General features: G+C 49.6%; 1 protein-coding gene across 1 annotated transcript; it reads left to right on the forward strand.

Annotated features, from left to right (window-relative positions):
* Positions 1 to 17,155: 17,155 nt before the first annotated feature.
* LOC147977975 (uncharacterized) lies at positions 17,156 to 19,208 on the forward strand. The gene is made up of 2 exons (XM_087546063.1): positions 17,156 to 17,425; positions 17,570 to 19,208. Exon 2 carries the CDS (start codon positions 17,782 to 17,784, stop codon positions 18,832 to 18,834), a length of 1,053 nt encoding a protein of 350 aa, XP_087402189.1. The 5' UTR covers positions 17,156 to 17,425; positions 17,570 to 17,781; the 3' UTR covers positions 18,835 to 19,208.
* The last annotated feature ends 1,279 nt before the right edge of the window (positions 19,209 to 20,487 follow it).

Genomic DNA, 20,487 nt, shown 5'->3' on the forward strand with positions numbered 1-20,487 from the left:
ATGAGCACATACCTTGACATGATCTTGAAGGTGTTCAAGATGGACCAATCAAAGAAGGAGTTCTTGCCTGAGTTGTAAGGTATGAAGTTAAGACTTAAAGCTCGACCACGGCAGAAGAAAGAGGAAGGACGAAGGTCGTCCCCTATGCTTTTGTCATAGGCTCTATACGGTATGCCATGCTATGTACCGCACCTGAAATGTGCCTTGCCATGAGTCAGTCAAGGGGTACAAGAGTGATCCAAGAATGGATCACAAGACAGCGGTCAAAGTTATCCTTAGTAACTAGTGGACTAAGGAATTTTCTCGATTATGGAGGAGGTAAAAGAGTTCGTCGTAAAGGGTTACGCCGATGCGAACTTTGACACTAATCCAGATTATTCTGAGTAGTAAACTGGATTCGTATAGTAAAACAGTTATTTGGAATAGCTCCAAATGTAGCGTAGTAGTTGCATCTACAAGATGACATAGAGATTTGCGAAGTACATACGGATCTGAAAGATTCAGACCCGTTGACTATAACATCTCTCACAAGCATAACATGATCAAACCCAGAACTCATCGAGTGTTAATCACATGGTAATGTGAACTAGATTATTGACTCTAGTAAACTCTTTGGGTGTTAGTCACATGGGGATGTGACCTTGAGTGTTAATCACATATCGATGTGAACTGGATTATTGACTCTAGTGCAAGTGGGAGACTGTTGGAAATATGCCCTAGAGGCAATAATAAATTAGTTATTATTATATTTCCTTGTTCATGATAATCGTTTATTATCCATGCTAGAATTGTATTGATAGGAAACTCAGATACATGTGTGGATACATAGACAACACCATGTCCCTAGTAAGCCTCTAGTTGACTAGCTCGTTGATCAATAGATGGTTACGGTTTCCTGACCATGGACATTGGATGTCATTGATAACGGGATCACATCATTAGGAGAATGATGTGATGGACAAAGACCCAATCCTAAGCCTAGCACAAGATCATGTAGTTCGTATGCTAAAGCTTTTCTAATGTCAAGTATCATTTCCTTAGACCATGAGATTGTGCAACTCCCGGATACCGTAGGAGTGCTTTGGGTGTGCCAAACGTCACAACATAACTGGGTGGCTATAAAGGTACACTACAGGTATCTCCGAAAGTGTCTGTTGGGTTGGCACGAATCGAGACTGGGATTTGTCACTTCGTGTAAACGGAGAGGTATCTCTGGGCCCACTCGGTAGGACATCATCATAATGTGCACAATGTGATCAAGGAGTTGATCACGGGATGATGTGTTACGAAACGAGTAAAGAGACTTTCCGGTAACGAGATTGAACAAGGTATCGGGATACCGACGATCGAATCTCGGGCAAGTATCGTACCGCTAGACAAAGGGAATTGTATACGGGATTGATTAAGTCCTTGACATCGTGGTTCATCCGATGAGATCATCGTGGAACATGTGGGAGCCAACATGGGTATCCAGATCCCGCTGTTGGTTATTGACCGGAGAGTCATCTCGGTCATGTCTGCATGTCTCCCGAAGCCGTAGGGTCTACACACTTAAGGTTCGGTGACGCTAGGGTTATAGAGATATTAGTATGCGGTAACCCAAAAGCTGTTTGGAGTCCCGGATGAGATCCCGGACGTCACGAGGAGTTCCGGAATGGTCCGGAGGTAAAGATTTATATATGGGAAGTCCTATTTCGGCCATCGGGACAAGTTTCGGGGTCACCGGTATTGTACCGGGACCACCGGAAGGGTCCCGGGGGTCCACCGGGTGGGGCCACCTGCCCCGGGGGGCCACATGGGCTGTAGGGGGTGCGCCTTGGCCTATATGGGCCAAGGGCACCAGCCCCAAGAGGCCCATGCGCCAAGAGAAGAGGGAAAGGAAGAGTCCTAAAGGGGGAAGGCACCTCCGAGGTGCCTTGGGGAGGAGGGACTCCTCCCTGGCCGCACCCTTCCTTGGAGGAAGGGCCAAGGCTGCGCCCCCCCTCTCCCTTGGCCCTATATATAGTGGGGGAAGGGAGGGCAGCAAGACCTAAGCCCTGGCGCCTCCCTCTCCCTCCCATGACACATCTCCCTCCTCCCGCAGCGCTTGGCGAAGCCCTGTTGGAATCCCGCTACTTCCACCACCACGCCGTCGTGCTGCTGGATCTCCATCAACCTCTCCTCCCCCCTTGCTAGATCAAGAAGGAGGAGACGTCGCTGCTCCGTACGTGTGTTGAACGCGGAGGTGCCGTCCGTTCGGCGCTAGGATCATCGGTGATTTGGATCACGACGAGTACGACTCCATCAACCCCGTTCTCTTGAACGCTTCCGCACGCGATCTACAAGGGTATGTAGATCCACTCCTCCCTCGTTGCTAGATGACTCCATAGATTGATCTTGGTGACACGTAGGAAAATTTTGAATTATTGCTACGTTACCCAACAGTGGTCGGTGCGTCGGAGAAGGCGATAAAGTGGCAATGCTTTTTCTCCTAGTTTGGAGATAAAGCGGCTTAAAGCTGCCACGCATCCGGCTAGTTTTTGGACCTGTTTAAGGTCTGTTGGTCTAGCCAATTGTGATAAAGCTCGGATTTTGGCTGGATTTGCCTCAATTCCTCTATTGGAAACGATGAAGCCCAGTAGTTTTCCGGCGGGAACGCCGAAAACACACTTTTCCGGATTGAGTTTGATGTCATATGTCCGGAGGTTGTTGAATGTGAGACGCATGTCGTCTATTAATGACTCGACGTGCTTAGTCTTGATGACAACGTCATCCACATATGCTTCAACTGTCTTGCCGATTTGTTTCTCCAGGCATGTTTGAATCATGCGTTGGTAGGTGGCGCTGGCGTTTTTAAGCCCAAAGGGCATAGTGTTGAAGCAGAAAGGCCCGTATGGGGTGATGAATGCCATCGCGGCTTGATCAGACTCCTTCATTTTGATTTGATGGTATCCGGAGTATGCGTCGAGAAAACACAGTGAGTCGTGTCCTGCAGTAGCATCAATAATCTGATCGATGCGGGGGAGGGGGAAGGGATCCTTAGGGCAAGCTTTATTGAGGTCTTTGGAATCGACGCACAAGCGCCAGGATTTATCCTTCTTTGGCACCTTCATCAGGTTTGCTAGCCAGTCCGGGTGTTTTATCTCTCTGATGAATCCTGCCTCAATTAACTTGGCTAGATCCTCCCCCATGGCTTGTCGTTTAGGTTCGAAAAAGCGCCGCAGTGTTTGCTTGACCGGCTTATATCCCTTCAATGTATTGAGGCTATGTTCGGCCAGCCTGCGTGGGATTCCTGGCATATCAGAAGGGTGCCAGGTGAATATGTCCCAGTTCTCACGTAGGAACATTCATAGTGCGGCGTCAACCGTTGGGTCCAGCTGTGCCCCGATGGAAGCTGTCTTCTTGGAGTCCGTCGGGTGGACTTGAAATTTGACTATTTCGTCTGCTATTTTGAAGAAGGTGGATTTGGGACGCTTATCAAGGATTACGTCGTCCCTATCCACCGTAGAGTGTAGTGCGGTTAGCTCTTCGGCTGCGAGGGCCTCAGACAGTGCCTCGAGGGCCAGGGATGTTGTTTTGTTTTCGGCGCGGAGGGCTATGTCCGGATCACTAGCAAGAGTGATAATACCGTTGGGCCCGGGCATGTTGAGCTTCATATACCCGTAATGAGGTATAGCTTGAAAGCGTGTGAATGCATCTCGCCCCAACAGGGCATGATATCCACTGTTGAAAGGGGCCACTTGAAAGGTTATCTCTTCTGACCGATAGTTCTCCGGCGTGCCGAATACCACGTCGAGTGTAATTTTCCCCGCGCATCGTGCCTCCCGGCTGGGAATGATCCCTCGGGAGGTCGTATTACTATGCTTGATGCGGCTCCTGGCTATTTCCATTTTATTCAGTGTGTTATCGTAGATGATGTTTAGTCCGCCGCCACCGTCCATGAGCACTTTAGTGAGCCGAAAGCCATCCACAATTGGGTTGAGGACCAAGGCGGCTGGTGCCCGGACTGACCGGATTTTTGGTTCGTCACTTCCGTTGAAAGTTATGGCCGTGTCATTCCAGGGATTTATTGTTGCGACTTGGCAGACTTCGGCGAGGTCGCGGAGTGCCCTCTTTCGCCGACTGTTTGAAGCGGAAGTCTCGAAGACTGTCAGTACTTTGTGGTCGTCGTATTCCGGGGGGGTTGCCCCACGGTGTTTTTGGTGAGGATATCCTCACCGCTCTTGGCCACTTGCCGGAGTATCCAACATGCTCTAAGGTTGTGGGTTGGTACGGTATCCAGTGTCGTTTGTATTTCGCACGGCCTATTGAGCCATCCCTCCAGAATGGTTCCGCGTCCCATAATGGGTTTAGTTTTCTTTACTATGGGTTCGGGTGCCCCGCGAGGGTGCATCCGTTTTGCTCGCCTGAGGGGTTGGGTGGAGACCGGTGGCTCCCAGCGAGCTGTCTGGGTTTTCCAGGCGCTTTCCATTGCGCAGTACATTTGCACCACGGTTGCCAAGTCAGCGAAGTGTAATATGCGACGGGGGTTGATGGCATTGAGGATTCCTTCGTCCGTGCAATTATTACAGAATACTGAGATCACGTCTTCGTCGCGACAGTCCTTAATCTTGTCTTTGACAAGGAGGAATCTAGCCCAAAAATGATGGACTGTTTCCTGAGGTTGTTGTCGTACGTACATGAGGTCGCATATATCCGGTGGGCCAGAATTGCTTGGCGAATATTGCTTGTGGTGGGTGGGTGGTTTTAAATCCGAACCCTGACCCGATTTGGAGTCTGGAGCCTGAAAAACTTCCGAGCTCTTTAGTTCGGCCTCCGGGATGTCGAATGATTTTCCGGGCCCAACGCCTGAATCCGAGTTTGGGGGACTGGGAGTGTCGTTCCACAGACGGGTATCCGGCCCTTCGAGCTCAGAAATCCGAACATAGTTCGTCTTCAGTATAGGGGAAGAATTATTGTTTTGCTCTTCTACGACCGCTATTTGATGGGTGATCGGCGGAGATTTGATTTCTTTCTGATCGGGTTTAAGCCCAATCTGATCATAGTCAGTAGCGACCCCCATGGCGGCGATGCAATCCAGGAGTTCGTTTAAAGACGACCACTCCGTCGGATCCATCGTCTGGAATATTCGGATTCAACACGGAGGCGATTTTCGATGACCCAAGAAGTCATCGTCGGCTTAACGGTCGAACATGCGGTCATGGTAAAGCCGCCCAGCCAAAGGGTTTGGCCTGAGGCCAGAGCTCCTCCGGAGGTGATACTGTCTTTGATAAGAAGGCGAGCCATCAACCCTAACTTCAATGTCACAGTGGGACTCTCAATGAAAGCACCAATGTCGGTGTCAAAACCGGTGGATCTCAGGTAGGGGGTCTCGAACTGTGCGTCTAAGGTCGATGTTAACAGGAGGCAGGGGACATGATGTTTTACCCAGGTTTGGGCCCTCTTGATGGAGGTAATACCCTACATCCTGCTTGATTGATCTTGATGAGTATGAGGATTACAAGAGTTGATCTACCACGAGATCGTTGTGGCTAAACCCTAGAGGTCTAGCCTATCTGATTGTGATTGTCTCTACGGACTAAACCCTCCGGTTTATATAGACATCGGAGGGGCCTAGGGTTATACAAAGTCAGTTACAGACAAAGGAAGTAATACATCCAGACGCCTAGCTTGCCTCCCACCCAAAGGAGAGTCCCATCCGGACACGGGAGGAAGTCTCCTATCTTGTATCTTCATGGCCCAATAGTCCGGCCCATGTCACACAGGCTGGACGCCCGAGGACCCCTTAATCTAGGACTCCCTCACCCCCTCCCATAGGGAGTCCGAATTGGACTAGGGGAGGGGGCGCGCCCCCCTTTCCTTTTCCTCTTCACTCTCCCTTCCCTCTTTCCCCTCCATGAGAAGGAAAAAAGGGGGGTCTGAATCCTACTAGGACCGGAGTCCTAGTAGGACTCCCCTCTCCTTGGCGCACCCCTGGTGGCTGGCCTCCTCCTCTCCTCCTTTATATACGGGGGCAGGGGGCACCCCAAAGGACAACAACTATTCTCTAAGCCATGTGAAGTGCCCCCTCCATAGTTTACTCCTCCGGTCATAGCGTCGTAGTGCTTAGGCGAAGCCCTGCGCGGATCACATCACCATCATCGTCACCACGCCATCGTGCTGACGAAACTCGCCCTCAACCCTCTGCTGGATCAAGAGTTCGAGGGACGTCATCGAGCTGAATGTGTGCTGAACTCAGAGGTACCGTACATTCAGTACTTGATCGGTTGGATCACGAAGACGTTCGACTACATCAACGATGTTAACCTAACGCTTCTGCTTTCGGTCTACGAGTGTACGAGGACACACTCTCCTCCTCTCATTGCTATGCATCTCCTAGATAGATCTTGCGTGATCATAGGATTTTTTTTGAAATTGCATGCTACGTTCCCCAACAGTGGCATCCGATCCAGGTCTATGCATAGATGATATGCACGAGTAGAACACAAAGAGTTGTGGACGATCATAGTCATACTGCTTACCACCAACGTCTTATTTTGATTCGGCAGTATTGTTGGATGAAGCGGCCCGGACCAACCTTACATGACCATGTTCATGAGACCGGTTCCACCAACAGACATGCAACTTGCTTTGCATAAAGGTGGCTGGCAGGTACCTGTTTATCCAACTTTAGTTGAATTGAATTTGATTACGATCGGTCCTTGTTGAAGGTTAAAACATCACACTTGACAAAAAACCGTTGTGGTTTTGATGCGTAGGTAAGAACGGTTCTTGCTAGAAGCCCGTAGCAGCCACGTAAAACTTGCAACAACAAAGTAGAGGACATCTAACTTATTTTTGCAGGGCCTGTTGTGATGTGATATGGTAAAGACATGATGTGATATAAATTATTGTATGAGATGATCATGTTTTGTAGAAGTTATTGGGAACTGGCAGGAGCCTTATGGTTGTCGCTTTATTGTATGAAATGCAATCGTCATGTAATTGCTTTACTTTATCTCTATGCGTTAGCGATAATCCTAGAAGCAATAGTTGGCGAGACGACAACGGCGGTGCGATGGAGATCAAGGTGTCAAGCCGGTGGCGATGGAGATCATGACGGTGCTTTGGAGATGGAGATCAAAGGCACAAGATGATGATGGCCATATCATGTCATATATTTTGATTGCATGTGATGTTTATCTTTTTATGCATCTTATTTTGCTTAGTATGGCGGTAGCATTATAAGATGATCCCTCACTAAATTTCAAGGTATAAGTGTTCTCCCTGAGTATGTGCCGTTGCTACAGTTCGTCGTGCCGAGACACCACGTGATGATCGGGTGTGATAAGCTCTACGTTCACATACAACGGGTGTAATACAGTTTTGCACGTGGAGAAAACTCAGGTTAAACTTGACGAGCCTAGCATATATAGATATGGCCTCGGAACACTGAGACCGAAAGGTCGAATGTGAATCATATAGTAGATATGATCAACATAGAGATGTTCACCATTGAAAACTACTCCATTTCACGTGATGATCGGACATGGTTTAGTTGATAAGGATCACGTGATCATTTAGATGACTAGAGGGATGTCTATCTAAGTGGGAGTTCTTAAGTAATATGATTAATTGAACTTTACTTTGTCATGAACTTAGTCCTGATAGTTTTGAAACTTATCCTAATCATAGCAGCGGAATAGAGTAAGGAAGGAAGTAAACTAAATAAATCTTCTTTGTCAGAAGCATATTCATCGATGAACATGTTGTGATGGAAGCATATTTATCGGGAACGGGCTTGAGAAATCACAGGTTTAACAATGAGTGTAATGCGACATGTGAACAGATGTAGAAGAACGAAACACAACATGGTATGCACTGAGGAAAAATAGTATGGAATAATTTCGCAAGTGAATCCGAGGAATATGATGGTAACGAATGAATATAGATGATGAGATTGAAGCAGGATGAACACATATACATGGGATGATGACAACAAAACAAAGTGGTCAAGTAAACTATCGTCACAGAGCACGAAAATAAACTGGTAGGGGAAATGCAGTAAAGCAGGTAGAATCAGTGGTGCTCGATGGCGACATAGAGGTTTGGTAGACCAGTTAACCCTTCTATCAAATGGTTGTGTCTGGTTGGAGAGGTTGTGAATTAACACATAAGATGAACTCCCTTCACCGTATTCTCCTTCAACGCAGAGTTGATCAGACTCGGGTTGATTTCACTCGTGGTAGATCCTTGTCGGCGATCTCCAAACCTTCGTTCGATCTTCGCAAACCACAATCACTCTTGGTTGCTGAAGATCTAGCTCGGCGAAGACAATAACTCTTCAACACTCGAGCCGAAACCTATCCGTCTAGAGAGTGGGCATCTCTCAAGAGTAACATGTACAAGAACTCTCACTCAGAACCACCGTGATGCTAAACCACTGTCTAAGTTTGGACTCTTTATTTTCTCTTGGTGGATCTTAAACTTAAATCACTCGGAGAGGGGTTGCTCAAATCAATCTTCTCAGAAATCTCAAGCGGAGCAGCCACCGGACAAAGCCGTCGCGGGGTGGCTATTTAGAGCCGCAGCCTTCCCAGATGGGAAATGATCATTCTGGACACGACGTCCAGCCAATGGCCAATCGACACGTTCACAACGGTCTGATTTTGGAGCAACGGTAACATTACTTGTACTTGAGGAACAAATAATGCTAACTCCTCGGTCCGAGACAAATCTCTTGCGGTGAATAAGGTCACAGTCTCTTGCTGGCAATTATTTGTTTGGAGCACAAAGAGATTTCTCTCGCAACTTACATAGGTTTTGGCTAAGCATCACATCGGTTCTAAGCATCGAGAACCTATACCCCTCTTAATAGTACGGAGGTCCTATGAGTCAAAAGAATGAAAGAGGAGCAACATAATGAATACTACATCTTCACTTTGTCTTTGACTCTCATCGTTGCAGTCAATTTCTTCGGACAACAGTACCGAATCAAAAGCTTCGCTTCAACAGTAAACTTTCGAGGGGTCGATTTCTTCACATCAATCTTCTCGATTATATGACTTCAACACGTATAGCTCATTCCTGTCTTCAACGCAGATATGCTTCGGTGAAGTTCCTCGAACTCAGCACCGGAGACAACATTCTCTTCGTTTGTGTATGGACTTTTTCTCTCTATATGCACTAGCAAACAAATCACTTCATGCCTGTTTATGTCAACAATCTCCAAAACACAAGGTAGGCGGATTTTGCACCAACATATATCCCACACACGCAATTGGGCTGCAAGGTCTACATACAAAGTCTACATGGTCGGCACGCCCAAAGATCCCCAGGAGCCACGCCCTTGCAGGGGACCGAAAGGCACTGGCGGGGGCAAGAGCCAGACCAATAATACGGGAGCCACAGATGACGGCTCCACTCCACATAACGCTGACGAACAGGGCAATGGCAACAACGCCACGCAGGCTCGGGTTAGCGGCCCTAAAGGGATGTCAGACAACGACAATCTTGAAGACCCCGAGGATGGGGAAGATAGTACCTACCTCCCTGAATCCGAGGAGGATGTGAGCCTTGGACCCGAGGACTTCATAGTCCATGAGGACCCATACGAGCAGGAAAGATTCTAGCGGCGCCTTGTTGCAACCTCCCGGAGCATGAAGAAAAAGTAGCAGCAGCTACACGCTAATCAGGACATGCTAAACGACAAGTGGGTAGAGATCCTCGTAGTCGAGCAAGAGATCAAAGCGCGATGCGAGGGACAAGCTAAATCTTACGCACGTCCACGTCTACTCCTAGAATTTGATGAGGAAGTCACCGAGAACGTGTCTTTCAAGTACGGCTGGGCAGACCAACCTAACCGCCCTCCTCGGGGACGGGGCATGCCAACAGGAGAAAATAGAAATCCCCTCACTATACCTCGACATGAAGTCCAAGACCCGGCCAATACCCCGACTCGAACGATTTGCGATGGAAGATGGACACAAATCCAGTCCCGACACGATCCATTTACGAATCACGAGGACACGCGCCTGCTGGACAGGTCGGCTACGAAGCCTGATTGGACAGGCATGGGAGGGCTCGGGAGCAAGCATGTGCTCGGATGCCAACTAATATTCAACATGACGGGACTCATTTTTTAGGGCCCTCGCACCCAGTATGTTTTACAAATGAGGTCATGGAACATCATTTCCCCGAAGGGTTCCAACCCGTAAACATCAAAGCTTACAATGGAACGAATGACCCGACTGTGTGGATTGAAGACTTCATTATCCGCATTTATATGGCTCAAGAAGATGATCTTCACGCCATTAAGTACCTTTCGCTGAAACTCAAGGAATCGGTAAGGCACTGCCTCAACTGCCTACTCGAAAACTCCATCGGGAGTTGGGAGCAGCTCGAAGACGCCTTTCAGGCGAACTTCCAGGACACGTACGTCCGGCCTCCGGACGCTGATGACCTTAGCCATATCATTCATTAGCCTAGCGAGTCTTCTAGGAAATTCTGGAATCTTTTTTCATTGAAAAAGAACCAAATAGTCGACTGTCCTAACGCTAAAGCGATCGCCGCTTTTCAGGTAGAGTATCCGGGACGAGTGCGTGGTGCGACAGCTCGGACAGGATAAGCTGAGAACCACGGCGGCCCTTTACCTCTCTGATGACTCACTTTTGCGTGGACGAGGACAGCTGGTTGGCTCATAGCACTCACGACAGCGAGGCCGACACCTTGAAGGTGCGCGATGGCAATGGCAAGCCCAAGTGCAACAAAAACAAGTGCCACATAAAAATAGTGGGACGTGATGACACAACGGTCAACGACGGATTCAGTAATCCAAGGACTAGCCAGAAAAAGAAACCCTTTAAAGGGAACAAGGACGATCCTACTACACTCGACAAAATCCTCGACATGCCTTGCCAGATTCATGGCACTTCGGACAAGCCTGCTAGTCACACCAACCAGAACTGTTGGGTCGTCAAACAGTTCGGGAAGGTGATACGTCCATTTTGCATCATGTTTTTCTACTATTATTTATTATGGTTTGGGTCATTATTTCACTTTGTGATACTATTCTTATGCCCTTTTCTCTCTTATTTTGCAAGTTTCACATCAAGAGGGAGATTGCCGGCAGCTGGAATTCTGGACCGGAAAAGGCTGCAATAGAGATAGCCATTCTGCACAACTCCAAATGATCTGAAAATTTACAGAAAATTGTTTTGGAATATATAAAAAATATTGGCAGAAGATATACCAGGAGGGGGGCCACCAGGGAGGGACAAGCTCCGGGGGCGCGCCCTACACACCTAGGCGTGCCCACCGAGCTTGTGCCCCCCTGGCCGGCCTCCGGTGCCCATTTCTGTTATATAAATCCATTTCCCTAAAAAAATCAGAAGAAGACTTCCGGGACGAAGCGGCACCGTTTCGAGGAGGAACCTGGGTAGGAGCACTTTTGCTCTCCCTCCGGGATGGGGAAATCAAAGCCATCGACATTACCAGTGATCCTCTCATCATAAAGGACCAATCTTTATCAACATCTTCACCGATACCATCTCATGTTAAACCCTAGTTCATGTTTTGTATTTAATATTTGCCCCAAAATCTCGGATTGGTGTGTGTGAGTTGCTAGTAGTGTTGATTATATCTCATGGTTGATGTTAATTAGTTTATTTTGTGGAAGATCAAATGTTCAGATCCTCAAGCATATTCAGTACACCTCTGATCTTGAACATGAATATAATTTTTGAGTAGTTACTTTTGTTTTTGAGGACATGCGAGGAGTCTTGTTATAAGTAATAATGTGAAGTTGACATTTGTTCGATATTTTGATGATATGTATGTTGTTGCTTCCTTTAGTGGTATCATGTGAACGTCGAGTACATGACACTTCAGCATATTTGGGCCTAGGGGAACGCATTGTGGAGTAATAAGTAGATGATGGATTGCTAAAGTGACAGAAGCTTAAACTCTAGTTTAAGCGTTATTCCATAAGAGGTTGATTTGGTTCCATATGTTTCATACTATGGTTAGATTTATATTAATTCTTATTTCGTAGTTGTGGATGCTTGCTAGAGGGGGTAATCATAAGTAGGTTGCTTGTTCAAGTAAGAACATCAGTTAGACACCGGTCCACCCACATATCAAAGTAATGAACGTGAATCAACTAAACATGGTGAACGTGACTAGACGATAATTCTCATGTGTTCTTGAGAGCACTTTGCATTATATAAAAGAACTTCTCGGCTCATCGTTTGCTATAAAAAGAATTAAGCCACCTTGCTGCACCTTTGTTACTATTGCTAGTTGTTGCTTATTACAAATTATCTTGTTGAAAGCCTTGCTGCACCGCTAATTTCAGTGCTTGTAGAGAATACCTTTCTAAAAACTGCTTATCATTTCATTCTGCTCACATTGGATAGACTACGATTACTTATCGAATGGACTACGATTGGTCCTGTATACTTCTGGGTCATCAGAAGGTCGCGGTTTAAGGCCGAAGCAAGAACGAGTCGCTACCATTGTGTCTGTGGGGGATGTTGAGTAACATGGTTATTTAGAAAACGTAGGATAGCGTATGATTATTTTACCTTGCCTTGTACTATATTTCTCTTACACTCCAGGTCTATTAGGGCATGGCCAATGCATAGTCCCAGAGTGATGCCTCACATGCCATGTAGGACTGGATAACAGAAAAAGTAGGTTCGGATGGGGAAGCAGAATCCTCTTCAGGAGGCGGGTGCTTAGAGAGACAGAGTGTGATTCGGTGCATAAAGTTGGAAAAGTTGAAGTGAAGAGGAGGGGTGCATGTGTAGTGAGAGTCATTTTCTATTCTTTGATAAGGCCCACTAGTAGTAGCTTGCATTGGGGAGAAAAAATCAACACATATGCCTCAAATAATTTTTGTCATGAGGCAACCCCCCCCCCCCGCCCGCGCGCGTCTCACGAGGCGCGGAGCATGAGAGAAAGTGGGACGACGTAGTCCGTGAGCAATCCTTGATGGAGTGAAGTCTGTTTTAAACCTTCAGCTTATGGAGCTTGTCGAAAATAAATCCTCATCTCAAAATCCTTGAAATTTGTACCCTGTACTCACGATCCTGGTCTAATCCCGACCCTCTCAATCAGTTTAAACCAATTTGGCACACCAGGAAAAAGACAATCTCAGTGAGATGACTTTCTACTCTCACTGATTAAGTGGACCCACGCGTCATAATCATCTTCGCGGTGGGAATGGATCAGAAGTGCTCCTGCGCTAGGAATGCATCAAAAGCGCTCCTGTATGTGCATGCGTACATCTACGCGTCTAGCCGGCGGCCAGAATCGGAGCAACTTGCTGCGTTGAGCATGTGTGTTCTGTTGTGTACTTGTGCATGGATTACCTCGGAAGGTGCTTGGCTCTAGTATTATTTGTGTCTCATCGTATTGGACGGCGCGACAACAGATGCCGTTCGCTGCACTGACAAGACCAGCATGCGCACGCTGCGGTGAATTCCATTCCTCGCACTGGCAAGCCTTGCATCGTTCGCCTGCACTCCATGCCCATGCAAGCGCACTCCCAATTGGATGCTGTTGCGCGCGATGCCATGGTGTTCTAAGGAGGGCTCTAGATGAAGCCACTCATCATCGTGCACAGCCCAAGGTGTTAGTATCGCCGGCGGCGTATCGGTTTGGGATGCAACTCACATTCAGTATTCACATCGACAGGTTACATATACATGGGTGTAGACAAAGCACAACTCAACTAACCCCTACAATCTAGCTAATGAGCCGAGAGATATTATGGGACGTGGAACAATACCTAAGGAACCGGTCCTGAATGTTCCATGCCGAATAAAATCTCTCAACAGATGCGAAGAAGAAGTCGTGGTCGCACACACCAAATCGAGCTGCTCGATGCGATGCTACCACACGAACTTCACGGCGAGGGGCGCACCGATGTGCGGGCACCACATCATCATCATCTTGCTCTCCTCCACTCACGACCAGAGCACGAATCCTGGGCAGGAGGCGTCCTACCGGTGCGCGGCCTGGGTTCTGCATGGACTGCAACGCACGGCACGGGCCGCACAGCACCGGCAACGCGGTACGAGCACAGGCTGCGTTGATTTCAGGAGGGAGAGGCACTGGGGATAGATGATGGATATGACACGTGGGGTAGGGATGTAAGTGAGAGTAGACTCTTATCCCTAGCGGGATTGAACTGTTCCTGATGCGCCAAACAGGTTCAAGGTCAGGATCAGACCAGGATCATGAATACAGGGTACAAACTTCAGGGATTTTAAGGTGAGGGTTTATTTCCGACGAGCTCTACAACCTCAAGGTTTAAAACAGACTTTACTCATCCTTGATGTCCACCTGCGCATGATCTGACGTCTTGGGAGGGGACCGATCGGTGCGTTGCACCGGTCGGCGAATCGTCGCCCTTAAATAAACGGGGTACAATTTTCAAAAGGAAAATGTAACACTAAGTTGGATTTACGGTAGAATTTTTTTTTTGAGTCCGACTAAGCTATTCCTTTTTTTTTTTCAAAAGGAAGCTTAATCTTTGATCATGTAATAATTGGTCTGATCGTACAAATCTCATTGTCTGATGGAGCCAAATCTCCTGGGCGAAAGAAAAACAGTGTCTATACAACCCGGAATGCATTCACGTGGCCGAACTTTTATTACCCATCAACGATCCGGGACATCGGGTGCCTGTCCTGCCATCACGAAGTCAAACAAGAAGGCCCTGCACTCACGGGCCCCAAGTGAAGTGACCATTCCAACGGTAACTCCGGAGGTCGGCATGGCACGCACCTCCGATCCACACCCCGGCGGTACAGCACAGTACAGACGCGGATTCCACTTTTACCGTCCACCATTCCCACTCCGTCCATCCACATGCGGCCGGGCCGTGCGTGCGCCCGACCACACATGCCCAGCTCCACAGTCCACTGTCCACTCCGTGGGAACGGCTCCACGCTCCGTCGAGCGGCCGAGCGACGTCAAAGCAGATCCAGAGCCAGACCCAAAAAAAATCTCGCCGGAAAATCTGGTGCACGGGAGGCGCAGGAGAAGGCGTCCAAGTGCGCCGCGTCCGATCCCCGGGTCACGTGGCGCGCATGCTGCCGCCCTCTGCCAACGGCCCGCGCACGCACATCCATACGTGTCCCAAAGCCGCCGGCCCGGCCCGTGCGCCACACCCACGCCTCTCCTCCGACAAGCAAAAACATAATAAAAAATTATCTCCCCGGCACAACCAGCCTTTCGACCGTGATTCTGGTACAGCGCATACAATATTTTAATAGCGTATGTGTATACATGTACTGAGTGTGTGTGTACTCGTCGCCGTCGTGCTGCCTCACGGGGCCATCCTTAAACAAATCCCGCACGCGCCTCGCACGTGACCGGCCATGCTCGATGGCGGGAAAGGTGACGGCCGGGGAGGGAGGAAAGGCGGGAAAGACCGGTCAATTCCCGCGCTCGCATGCACCTACCGACAAGGGCTTCCATCCGGGCCCCACCGCACAAGGCTACGAGCTTTTGCCTACGTGGCCGCGTCAGCGTGCGGCCGCCCACGATGGCACGCATCTCGGCGCGCCAAGCCAACTGCTGCTGCAGCGAACGACGCCCATGCATGCGCTTCGCCTTCGTGACCAAGAAAATTTATTTCTACTCCATTATGCCGAAATTAACCATGGGATCGAGCGCAAATCTTTTGGCCATTCGTGGCATACATTTACGAGCCATTGATCGGATCCCAAACACGGCCGCGGCACGTTTTTGATCGCCTCGGTTTACAGATGGGCAACTTTTAATGGGAGTAATTTGCTTCCATCTTTGCGAAGATGCACATTGACCATGGGCGTTACAAGCAATCCTCACATAAAGGAAACACATATTTCTTTCCCCATATGTCGCCACAGAGACATCAATGCCCTCAATTTACTTCCATCTTTGGGTTCAACTACACATTACTACTTTACATATATATTCTGGTTAAAGAATATATTTGCTCCTTATCAGAGATATTTAATGGGACTTTAGGGGCTCGATATTCGCCTATATTCCACGACATTGATAGCATGATACTTATATTCGCAACATCATCATCGAATCATGTGGGATCCCATCCCACCTAAAAACATTATTTCATTTCCTCCACGGAAAAAAAAACGTGACCCGGAAAAAATATCAATCGTGGAGCGAAATATTCCCGCACATACGTACGTGTCATACATATCCCGAAAAGAAGGCAACAAAATCTCCACGTCGAACTTTCTTTTTGTTTCACTTTTTACCAGAAAACAGAAGGAAAAGATTTCCATCCTCTCCACCCAGAAAAATCGCTCCTTTCCGTGCCAGCTGACCATTTCCCCCCGCAACCGCCTTTACAGCTGGCCGCTCCGAGGCTGACGGCCGGGCCCCGCACCATCCCAGCACCAGCACAATTACTTACTCATTTACTTGCACAATTTTTTTTACTCGCTCATTTATTATTATTATTCCAGCGAAATTATTTTCCAGGGCCGTTTCAGATATGAGATCGGAGGGAAGTCAGAGAGAAACTAATTGTCGTTGGCGCTGCGCGGCCAGCAGTAAACGAGCCCGATCGCGGCGAGAGATCCCGACCGCACGCCCCTGCCCGCGCAGCTAGATCTGGCCACTGTGCGGTCAGTGGGGCCCGCGTGTCATTGAGAGAAGATGATGGGGACGGGCAGGCGTGTAGGTGAAGCATTTATCATTTCCCGCAGCCGCCTCCCGTTCGCGCACCCCCGTAAAGCCCTCGCTTAAACCCACCCCCACCGCTCGCGTTTCTTACCTAAAATTGGCCGTGTCTATGGCCGGTGGGGCCGGGGTAGTAGATGGGCGCGCGTGCCGGACAAAAGGCCAGCGTGGTTCCAGACCCATTCTGCGATACGATGGGTTACGCGTGGCGAATCACGTTCGCTACACTGACGGCGGGGCCGCGGTGTACGTCGGGCCAGCGTGTCAGTCTGGGACGTGGAGGCGATGGCTAGTACGCACAGCGCCCGAATATCAACGGTGTCACTTTCCATTTCTTCGCCGGACGTGGAAAACGCAATGACATGCGGGCCGGGGGAGGAGGTGACCCCACGGGTCAGCGGGCGGGTGGATGGGTGGTGCGCGTGGGGCGGCGATTTAGGTGGGCAGGAGCAGGGGCAGTGGGAGGGGATTAAATATCGGAGGAGGAGACCAGCCCAACCCCTTTTGCTCCTCTCGCCGCTTTGGGTCGGGGTTTTAGCGAGCTCAGGGAGGCCGGCCGGAGGCGACGACCGCCGTCGGGGAAGAAGAAGAGGACCACACACCGCTCGTATATGTCTTCTTGCCCCTTCGCCGATCTGGTGGTAGTAGCGCTGCTCCTCGCCGCCGCCGTCGTCGCCGTCGTCCTCCTCCACGCACTCGCCTGCGCCCCCCGATCTATGCACCAGGGGCTCCACGGCTGGAACAAGTCCTCGTCGATGCTCAGGTCCGTGCCCGCCCCTCCCCCTCCCTTTTCCCCACCGTCAATTTCTCATCTTTATCGCCGCCCTTTTCGGCTCCGTGAGCCCAGATCTGGAGGTTTTTCATGGGGTTTTGATGGATTCTTGCTGCTCTTACCTTGTTGCTGCAGGGACGGGTTCGGGGTGAAGTATTCCGGATTCCTCCACATAAGGCCGTGTAGTTTCTTGCGAGGAGACTGACGGAGTCCCGGTGATTCCGTGCGTCGAATTTTTGACACCCAAGAGAGAGAAAAAGTTGTCCCCTTTTCCTAGTAGAGTTTTTCCCCTTCAGTTTTGTTAGTCTCAGTCAGTGTTAGAGGAAGAAGAAGAAGAGGCAGGAGCCATGGCGCCGTTGAGCCAGCACCACATGCGCATCAGGGACGCTCTGGCCAAGAAGACCAAGACCAAGATGCTCGCCGGGTTTGGCGTCAAGCCCTCGGCCGCTCTCTCCAAGCCGGCGCAGCTGCAGGCGCAGACGCTGCTGCCCGCTGCGCAGCCGCCGAGGCGGCGCGTGCGCGTCCTGTACGAGGACCCCGACGCCACCGACTCGGACACCGACGACGAGGAGGCCGCCGCCGCCCCTGCTTCGTCCAAGCGCTGCTTCGAGCTGTTCCTTGGCAAGGCCCCGCCGGCCAAGGTGTTTGCCAAGCCGGTCACTCCGACCGCCGCGGCTTCTGCCGTCGCTGCCTGCACCACCAGCAGCGCCGAGGGCCACCGTGGGGTGCGCCTCCGCAAGTGGGGCAAATGGGCGGCCGAGATCCGCAACCCGTTCTCCGGCAAGAGGGAGTGGCTTGGCACCTTTGACACTGCCGACTTGGCCTCCGCTGCCTACCAGGCCGCCTCCCGGAGCTTCATCGAGGAGAAGCGTCGCCGCCGTGGCCAGTCTGTGGCCGCGGCCTCACCTGCTCAGTCCGCTGCGTCAACAACACCGACGTCGTCTTCTACGCCGACGGCATCTTCGTCGTCCTCCACCTCGGCTGCTCCATTCGCCCACCCGTCGCCGTCCTCTGTCCTGGAAGCTACCAAGCCAGCAGCTGAGTCCCTGTCGCCTGAGCCGACTCCAGTCCCTGTGATGGTGTCCACACCTCTGGTGTCCACAACGGCTGAGACTGCGCAGCTTCCTGACGACCCAGAGTTCTACCAGGACCTTCTGCGTGGTCTTCAGCTGCCGGACATTGACCCAATGGACTTCCGCGCCGGGCTTGATGCCTTGGATGTCTCCGAGGCGTCGGCTTACTTGGACGGCGAACAGGACCTGCTGCTCGGTGACCTGGCCGACGAGGACCTTGAGCTGGACATGGACCTCGACATCGGCGACGACTTCCTCGACATGCCTGGCTGCGACTTTGGCCGAGGCATGGATGATTTCCTGCAAACCGTCGATTTCTGCGTGTGAATTAAGAGAGGTTTAAGGTTTTATCTTTAAGTAATGCTGGTGTGATGGGCCTCCTGTGAGTGTAATCCGTGTGCATTGGGAGGGAGGAGATCCTCTTGGGTTTTTCCCCGGGCAGCTCAACCAGCTCGTGCCCAAGATGGTGTCTGTCTTCCCTAGTCTGCCGAGCACATTAGCGTTATGGTGGTGAGAGTGAGTGAGAGAGTATTTTTGATAGTAGGTTACATTGTGATAAGTTATAGTAGCTGCTGGTTATGTTATGTTCCTCCTTTATGTTACCTGTCAATGTTGGTCCAGACATTGTAGCTAGCTCAAGACAAGTCTTGTGGCTGTTGCTCCTAGTAGTATGAATGAAAAAGAAAAATAAGTTCGCATTATGCTCTTCTTTTGCCACTTGCTTGCCATCTTTCTTTGAGATGGGTATGTCTTACCTGCTCATTTGTATGTTTCGTACTAGCTGCTGAAGTGCTGATGGATGTTTCCAAGTTCTGGAATGAAATTTGGGTGATTCCATCCAGGATGGATGTTGTTTAGCTTGTTTTGTACGGAGTATGTACCCTAGTACTATGCCGAAAAAAAAAGAAAGATGAGGTAAATGCATTGCATCTCCACTTCCTGCTCTTTTTGAGACTGGTCTCTGTACTGTGCTCATCTGTATGCAACTTACTTGCTGAACCGTCTTGGATGCTCATTTGTATCTTGTGGTGTGCTGGAGCTAATTTTGTTATAGTTTGACCAGTGGTGTTAGGCACTAGTGCTATGGTCGTGGAGCTAATCTAGTAGCAACGTTTGTTTTTATCTTTCATTCTATTGGATGTTTTCAACTCGTTGAATGCATTATGTGAGAATCCTTGGAGGATTGATGCTGTGTAGCTCATTTTGTATGTATGCTAGTACTATGGTGAAGTGCTATTCATACCAAAAAAAGAGGTCCTGGGTGGAATGCAACTCGTGAGATAAACATTGATTGAGGATGTGGTGCAGCTAAATTTGTTACCTGCACAATTTCCTGAACTGTTGATGAGTGTTTGCGACTTGTGGAGGCCAGATCAAATCGTGCTGAACTTTTAATAAAGTGTCAAAAATAGTGATTTTGGCCACTTGTGCAATGCGATTTGTGAGATTCCTGAGCAGCTGATTTTTGCGTGCAAGTGCCCCTAGTGATATGCTGAACTGCTTCTCTTCATAGCACCCATGATGATACGACAGAATAAGTTATGTATTGCTACTTGTGAGATTACCTAGTTGCAAACACTGATTGATCATGCGGTGTGGCTAATTTTGTTATAGTTTGACCACCAGTGTTTGATGAGAGGTGCTAATGCTACGGGCGTGGTGTTAACCTTTGCACGCCGGTGGGCAGTTCGTGCAGGAGTACTCTTAAAAAAATCTGTGAAGTTGCTAGATCCTATACACCGGTCGGCTCCGTGCTGGATCCATGCGGTGGAGATTTTTTGTTTATCATGCGGCAGCGCGGAACAGTCGACGCACGGGCGTGGGTACTACTCTACCGGTAATAGTACTGTCTACTACCACTGCGCTTTCACGGCGTACGGAGCTAGCGCATCGATGGAGCCAGTGATGGCCGACGGAGTGTGTATCTTGTGATGGCCGAGTGTATCTTGCGGGGTGGATGGGCGATGGCTTGGCAATGGC

Source organism: Triticum urartu, chromosome 3A (assembly GCF_056163025.1).
Source record: "Triticum urartu cultivar PI428250 chromosome 3A, HENAU_Tu73, whole genome shotgun sequence".
Taxonomy (NCBI): Eukaryota; Viridiplantae; Streptophyta; class Magnoliopsida; order Poales; family Poaceae; genus Triticum; species Triticum urartu.